The sequence below is a fragment of the Mus caroli genome, chromosome 5, assembly GCF_900094665.2.
Source record: "Mus caroli chromosome 5, CAROLI_EIJ_v1.1, whole genome shotgun sequence".
Lineage (NCBI taxonomy): Eukaryota > Metazoa > Chordata > Mammalia > Rodentia > Muridae > Mus > Mus caroli.
The window spans coordinates 115,206,442-115,214,721 of record NC_034574.1 but is presented as its reverse complement, the minus strand read 5'-3'; the positions used below and the strand labels follow the sequence as shown (position 1 = coordinate 115,214,721).

The 8,280-nt window shown below is 48.4% G+C and overlaps 1 protein-coding gene across 1 annotated transcript in view; it reads right to left on the bottom strand.

The window, feature by feature from the left end:
* Nucleotides 1-7,672: 7,672 nt before the first annotated feature.
* Ppp1cc (protein phosphatase 1 catalytic subunit gamma) overlaps nucleotides 7,673-8,280 on the bottom strand; it is a 17,086-nt gene continuing 16,478 nt past the window's right edge. The window contains exon 7 of the mRNA XM_021163385.2: nucleotides 7,673-8,182. Within this exon, the coding sequence (XP_021019044.1) occupies nucleotides 7,896-8,182 (287 nt within the window). The 3' untranslated portion in view covers nucleotides 7,673-7,895. The remainder of the gene's footprint in view (nucleotides 8,183-8,280) is intronic.

Here is an 8,280-nt window from a genome sequence, read left to right as displayed (position 1 = left end):
GTGTAACGGAGTGTGGGTCACATAGGGTTCTGAAGTCAGGGATCCTTAGGTTTTGTCTCTAACTCCACATGGGTGGGCATACAGGTGTTACTATACTCAATATTAAGAAGCTGCAGGGGGCTGGAGAGATGGCTTAGCAGTCAAGAGCACTGACTGCTCTTCCAGAGGTCCTGGGTTCAATTCCCAGCAACCACAAGGTGGCTCACAACCATTTGTAATGGGATCCAATGTCCTCTTCTGATATGTCTGAGGACAGCGACTAAAGACAGTTTTATGTATGTACTCACATTGACTCTTTGTGCTTCGAGGCAGAGGCAGTTGAATCTACAGGTTTGAGGCTAGCCTGGTCTACATAGTGAGACCCTGGGCTAACAACTAACAAACCAAATCCAGGCAACTAACTAACCAAAGAAAAACCAAACCAACCAACCAAAACTAGCAATCCAGTACATAGATATATAGATATGTAGATATCATATATATCATAAAACACATATACACATATTGAAATGCAATGCACACACACACAAAAACCCAAAACCAACCAAAAAACTGGCCCTGGGCCCCGCCTCCACGTGACACGTGCTCTCCAGGGGTTTGTGCCACATCTGGAGGGCAAGCTGCGAGACACTACTTCTGCACCGCTCCCCAGGTGAGCAGCTCTGGAACTGACCACATCTGCCTGCCTTCCTGCCTAGGGCTAGGCCTGGATTTCCTGGTCCCTTGGCTCCTAGACCGGGCATCACACAGTGGGGCGGGCTAACCTCTGCTCAACACTCACCTACCCATGTGGCCTCAAGTGGCAGCTTGTATTTCTCTGACAACAGTGGCTTCGGTCCCTCGGCGTGGATGGTGTTGCAAACTGCCCTGTGTTCTATTCATTTTACATATGAGCCTTAGGTTGGTTCTGTTTGAAGGGCTCCGCCCTTTGGCCAGTTATGAATACAGTTATGAATACAGATTGCTGCCCCTGGCCTTTGTTCTGCAGATTCACAAAGCTGAGACGGAGACCAGGTGAACTGGCAGTGACCCGAGAAAGATTATGGATCTAAAAATTAATTCTCGATGCTGAAAGATGGCTCGGTGGTTATGACATTTGCTTCCCTGTCATGAGGACAGGGGTTCAGATCCCAGCACCACTGAAATCAGCCAGGTATCCCACTCATGCCTGTAACCCCATTTCCGAGGGAGGTGGAGGCCGGGGGATCACTGAGACCTGCTGGCTTCTAGCTTAGCTCAGCGCAAGCCCTGGGCTCATGGAGAGACCTTGTCTCAAAGGAATAGGCAGAAGTGAGTGGTAACGGATGAAGATAGCCTGTGTTCTTTTCTGGCCTCCATGAACATGTGCACGTGTGTATACACAAGCACATGCACTCATGCAAGCACATGCAAGTGTGCAAACACACACACACACTTACAAATCATTTTTTTTTAAAGATTTATTTATTTATTATATGTGAGTACACTGTAGCTGTCTTCAGACACTCCAGAAGAGGGCGCCAGATCTCGTTACGGATGGTTGTAAGCCACCATGTGGTTGCTGGGATTTGAACTCCGGACCTTTGGAAGAGCAGTCGGGTACTCTTACCCACTGAGCCATCTCACCAGCCCTTATTTTATTTTTTTAAAGATTTATTTATTATATGTGAGTACACTGTAGCTGTCTTCAGACGCACAAGAAGAGGGAGTCAGATCTCATTACGGATGGTTGTGAGCCACCATGTGGTTGCTAGGATTTGAACTCAGGACCTTCGGAAGAGCCATCTCACCAGCCCCATTTTATTTTTTTTTTTAATTAACTGGGTGTGCACACCTTTAGTCCCAGCACTCAGGATAGCAGAGGCAGGTGGGATCACGGCCAACCTGGTCTATACTGTGAATTTCAGGCCAGCCAGGGTTACATAGTTAGACTCTGTTTCAAAACAAATAACTAAAAACTTAAAAATAAATTTAAAAGATCCTTTAAGGAGCCTTCCTTTTTACCAAGGATCCTAGTTCTAGTCCCAGGTTTCACCTGGGGCAGCAAACAGCTGTCTCTAAGTACAACTCCAGGGACCCAGAGTGGCCTTCTGGCCTCTCTTGGCGTCTGTACACTTCTGGACATATCCAGACAGACATAGCCACAATTTCAACATAGTAAAAATAAACCTTAAAAGAGGGAGGATTAGAGACATGGCTCAATGGTCAAAAGCACTTACCGCTCTCTCACAGGACCTGAGTTCACTTCCCAGCATGCATGTCGCGTGGTTCACAACCACCTATTATGACTCCAGCTCCAGGGGATGCGATGCCTCTGCAGCCCCTGCACTCGTGTGCCCACAAGTCCACCCCATGTACACATACTTGGAAATAAATAGTAAAAATCTTCTTCAAAAGCCTTCAAAGATAAAACGCAGCGTCCACAAAATTGTAGTTGAAAATTCTGGTTTTCTTTAAAAGCCGTTATGTTGTGTGAATATGTTTTGGTTCTAATCCCAGGTGTGGGGTGCGAGGCTGCTTCACGGCAGGTGATTATGATCTGCCTCGTACACTAGCAGAGGCGCGATCTTTGCCAGCTGCAGATGGTTTATGCTTGGAATTTTGGGGACTCTGGAGAGGGAATAAATATTAGTCTAGAGAGGGGTGTTTGGAAGGAGGTGGCTGCTCCCCCTTCTGCTCCTGGCTGCTGTTGCTAAGGTTTGTCAAGTGTTCATGCACAAAGAGACAAGAAGTTAGAGATAACGTGACGATGAAGATTGGACTTACCCCAAGGAACTCATCACCCCTAATCGGAAGGACATAATCTTAAAGAGACCTACGCCCCCTTTCTCCTCTAAGCTTCATTCTCTCCTATCTACTACTGGGGGGGGGGTTGGAAAGGATTAGGGTGGAATAAGGGTTGGAAGGGGGGTAGAAATATAAAATTCCCAATAAAATGGATTAAAAAATATGCCAACACAAAACACTAAAATACACCTTATACGCGTGCATGGGAGATATAGTTAAGATACACATACACAAGCCGGGCGTGATGGAGCACGCCTTTAATCCCAGCACTGGGGGAGGGGGGGGCAGAGGCAAGCGGATTTCTGAATTCGAGGATAGCCTGGTCTACAGAGTGAGTTCCAGGACAGCCAGGGCTACACAGAGAAACAACAAGAAAAAAGATACACATACACACCTGACAGCACAACTGAAACCCATCCAAGTCGGGCTCCCAGCTACATCCACCCACCCCAGACAGTGGTGCCCAATTCTTCCCACTGCACAGCTGCAAACCCCTCTGACTGGGGCGTGGGGGTGGGGGTGGGGTGGACGGAAACTCCAGGCTATCAATTCCAGCTCTCTTAATCTCCAACGTTTGCACCGGGCATCAGAGGGAAGCTATGTGGTTCTGTGAGTCGAAGGAGGGAAATCCATGCTTCGCAGCAGCAAGTGACTTAACATTCAGACTCAGAATCTCACTCCCTCAGGGAGGAGCCCCTCCAGTCCACCTGCTGTCCCTGCCTCATGACTGTGGTAACAAAAAGGCTGGGAAAGCCAAGCTGCCAGGCTGTCCAAGAACATAATGACTAGGCTTACTCACTCACCAGCCCTGAACAACAATGTGTGGGCTGGTCCTCACGGTGTACACAGTATCTGCCACTGTGTTAATTGGATGGCCCGGAGAGAAAAGGAGGAAGTGTTTTTAAATGGCACCTTCAATTGCTTCCAGATTACATCTTGGCTAAGTGACTATTAAAATTAGTACCTGTCCCGGGAGCGGCGTCACACACCTTCAATACTGGGGTGGGGGGTGGGGGGCAGAGACAGGAGGATCACAGGCCGGAAGCCAGTCTGATCTGTAGAGTGAGCTCCAAAGCTACGCTGGTAGACTGTCTCAAAGCCAGGGCCACTGGCTCAGTTGGATGAAGGGCTTGTTCTTCAAGCTTGGAGACCTGAGTTTGGCTCCTAAGAACCCACACAAAGATGGATGCAGAGAACGCAGCAGTGAATAGACCAACATGGATTATCCTGGCTGTCCACACACTACCTGTGAACCCACATTAAACACACACACACATATACAATTTTCTAAGTATCAGGTCATAAGTCAGGGAACTGTTTTTGGATATCAGGTCGAATTTAATTAAGGTTTTAGTTACCCCCCCCGACCCCCCCAGCCAAATTTGTGCTACCCTGTGTTAGGGTCTCAGAATTTCCCATTCAATAGCTGACATCTTCTCAGTTGTTCCTTGCTAGGTGGTTCAGACAGCAGATTTTCTTCTTGCCTTCGACACCAGCATCAAGAGAACCTGCCCACCTTCCTCAAGCCCTGGACATTAAGTTCTACATGGTAGCTCCGGGAGATTCCCAGAAGCAGCTGGCTGCACCCACAGAACCACTTTCAATATTCTGCAGGCCCTCTATCTTAAGAAACATTCTTTAGCTTTGAGACAGGGTCTCACTCTGTAGACCAGGCTGGTCTAGAACTCATGGAAACCTGCCTGCCTCTGCCTCCCAAGTGCTGGGTAGGATTATATATATGCCTGGCAATTTATTATTTTTACTTTTTAGGCATGCATGCTGATGCCAGAAGAGGTGTCGGTTCCTCTCTGGAGCTGTAGCTATGGAGTTGAGACCCCTGACGGGGTGTTGGAAACTGAACTAGTCTCTGCTAGAGCAGCCATGAGGCCACCTCTCCAGCCTCAGTGTCTCTAATTTCTTGGTTTTTAGTCAGGGTCTATGCAGCTCTGGTTGAGTCTGGAGCAGTTATGTGGCCTGTGAATGCAGAGATCTGCTCAACTGCCTCCAGTGTTGGGATTAAAAGCATGCATCTGTAATATTTTTAGATTATGTGTATGGGTGGGTTTAACATAAATGTCATGTGTGGGTGTTTTGATTATCGGGTGCCCTGAAACTGGAGTTACAGCTGTGAATAGGTGGTACTTTTAATTGGTGAGACCCCTCTCTTCAGCCCCATCTTTAAATTCCCAAGATCTCATTTAGCTCAAGATAAAGGTTCTTGAAGTGTTTTTTTAGTTTTTTGGTTTTTTCGATACAGGGTTTCTCTGCATAGCCCTGGCTGCCCTGGAACTCACTTTGTAGACCAGGCTGGCCTCAAACTCAGAAATCTGCCTGCCTCTGCCTCCCGAGTGCTGGGATTAAAGGTGTGCGCCACCATGCCCGGCGCTAGTGTTTTATTAAGATCTTTTATCAAACACTCTCATCCATAACAGTTTTTTTTTTTTTTTTTATGCAAAGAGGCACAGGTGGTCTTGGTGGAGCAGAGGATTCAGGTGTGCTTCATCTTTGCCATCATGCCCAGATTTAAATTTTCTTTTCCTTTTTGGCTTGAACCTTACCTCTCCCCAGCTGCTTTGGGCTTCTTGATCATCAAACTTTTTACTTAAGGTCTTACCAAACACGTTAACATTAGTACTTAACGGATATAAATCAAATTCTCTCGTGGACAACACGTACCTATAGTTGAAGACACTTAGAATGCTGAAGCTGCTGTCCAGCATTCACAGGCCAGCAACACAGGATGGATTCTTTCCAGTTCGGCTTTGGGCAGAGGTGGCAGCCTGGGAGGTCCTTCCCGGGAACTAGTGGGAAATGACCTGTGCTGTGTCTCGTTTTCTATAAAGCAACCCCACTGGCTTGGACCAGGAGTCTTTGGCTTTTCTCTGGCTGATGCTGCCAGAGTGCACCGCATGTGTGGCAGGCGTTGTGAGTAGTCTTGAGCAATCCTGCCAGGGAATATTCTAGCTGTTCTGTGGGCCCGGGGCAGGAAGCTAGGCTGGTATGTACCAAGACCGCACATCTGGTAAGCAGAACTGAGCTCAGCTAAGTTCCTCTAGGTCACCAAGTGGGTAAAAAATGAATTTCAACTATTTTCTGATTCAAGGCCACCAGCATCTCAAACTGAGCCTTTTCTTTTGATTAAAAATTTAAAAATGTTGAGCCGGGCATGGTGGCGCACGCCTTTAATCCCAGCACTCGAGAGGCAGAGGCAGGCGTATTTCTGAGTTTGAGGCCAGCCTGGTCTACAAAGTGAGAGTTCCAGGACAGCCAAAGCTATACAGAGAAACCCTGTCTCACCCCTCCCCCCACCCAAAATGTGGCTGGAGAGATGGCTGAGAGGCTAAGAGCACTGGCTGCTCCTCCAGAGGTCCAGAGTTCAATACCCAGCAACCACATGGTGGCTCCCAACCATCTGTCATGGGATCCAATGCCCTCTTCAGGTGTTGTCTTTTAGAGAGTGACAGTGTACTCACACATATTAAAAAAGTTTTTTTTCAATGTAGTTATGTTCCTGTGTGTAGAACCCCAAAGGCCACAAGAGGGCACTGGACCTTTGGAGCCTGAGCTACAGGGAGCTGTGTACCCCACCCTGCAGTGGGTGAGCAGGGGGCCTAACTGCCCTGTGTTCCTCACTTTCCATTCCACAGACATGGACTCCCGTCTTCAGAAGCCTGGCCTCTGCCTTCTTCCTTCTAATCCATCCCACACGGGCTCTACAGTCCACCCCCCCATGTCTCCCAAGCTAACCCAACCATGCAGTGATTCTCAGCGTGCCCTTGTCTACCAGCAGCTACCAGATGCAGGTGGGCTTCTTTCAGCCAACTGGGCTGGCCCAGCCAGGACACCCTTACTTCCTGGATTAGCACTTGTCCCTTGGTCCCCAGTTTCACCTGTTACATAGGTGTGTGCTGTTTTTTTTTGGGGGGGGGGGAAACTATACATGTATGGTACATTCATTCACATGTTTACTGTGAATATGAACAGAATGGTGGACTGTCTCACACCAGTTTCTACAGGTTTTGACACTCATTACTTCCAATACCAGGGGTACCATGTCCTCCCCCTGTGTCTTTTTTTTTTGTTTTTTAGAGACAGGGTTTCTCTGTGTAGCCCTGGCTGTCCTGGAACTCACTCTGTACACTCAGGCTGGCCTGCCTCTGCCTCCCGAGTGCGGGGATTAAAGGCGTGCGGCACTAGGCCCGCCTCCTCTGTGTCTTTTTATGTTGGGTGTCAGGAAGACTTGCTACAATGAGCTCAGGAGCACAGGCTGGTGTAACTCAACAGAGACGCCCATACACTCACAACTGGGACTTGCTGTGGCTCTGCCACTCACCCAGCTGGCGAGCCAGAACCTGAGAGACACAAGGCACTCCCTAGGTTACCAGTTACAAGGGTGCATGCAGAGGAGGAAGCCTTTGGTAAACAGCGAAAGGCCTCTTGTATCAGCTTCACGTTTTCTCTGCTCAGGGCCCCATGACAGAAAGCCACCAACCTCTAGGGCTGATGCTCTTCAACAGCCTCTGACCTAATCAATGGCTCAGATTCCAACCATTAGGTTCAAACTGAAGGAAGCAGGCTGGGATGTGGGAGTGCCCAGGGGAGTACTTGGCTGACCCTTAGGACCCACTGGCCAGTCAGTCCAGACACCATCTCGGCCTGCCCTCCACCACCACACACAGGGTCTGAGGCTAAGACACTCCTCAGGGAACTGGGGCTACCTGGCTTCCTCTCAATGCACCAGCAGCTTTAATAGACCAAGGCAGCAAGAAACTAAGGCAGGGCTCCAAGGAAGCCAGCCCCTCCCTCCTGCCAGGCTACTCAGCCAAGACCCAGGCCCCTCCCAAAGGACTGCATACGGAAAGACAGGAAAGGATTCATGGGGCCGCTGCTGACACACAGACACGAACAAGTTAACAAGCTTGCATTTAATAAGTCTGAAACCATTCTCAGCACATGGCATTGTACACGGGCATCTGTGCAAACAGATTCATTTAACAGGTCGTAGTTTAAAAAAGTCATAGATACTGTGAGTTCTGTATAAACCGGTGGACGGCAAGTTAGTTCCTTTTGATTTATAAGCCTCAATGTCACCGCAGAATAAAGAATGTAGCCAAAGAAAGCATTATCGGTCACTCGTATAGGACAGTGTTGTTTCTATAATTTGAAGCTTTCTGAATGGACGGGTTCAGGCCTGATCCAACTGTAAAAAGATGACTCAGTGAATAGACTATATGGGAGCTGTACAAAGTGTTATTAACTTCCATCATTAATAGCTTACTCAGCACTATACCACTATTGCTAGTTAAAATAACCTGCTTCTGAGGCCCCACGGAGGGAGGCGGCCTGCGCACGCAGCCTCGATGCCCTGGCCACCTCACGCCCAGGGCGTGCCAATACAGCCCAACAGAAACTTTGGCTTTAGGAAGGAATCACAGACATTGAAAAGAATGGCTTTAATCGTTATTAAATGTGCAGTGGGAGGGAGTGTGCTTCAGATAGTCTGGGCAGGGCTGG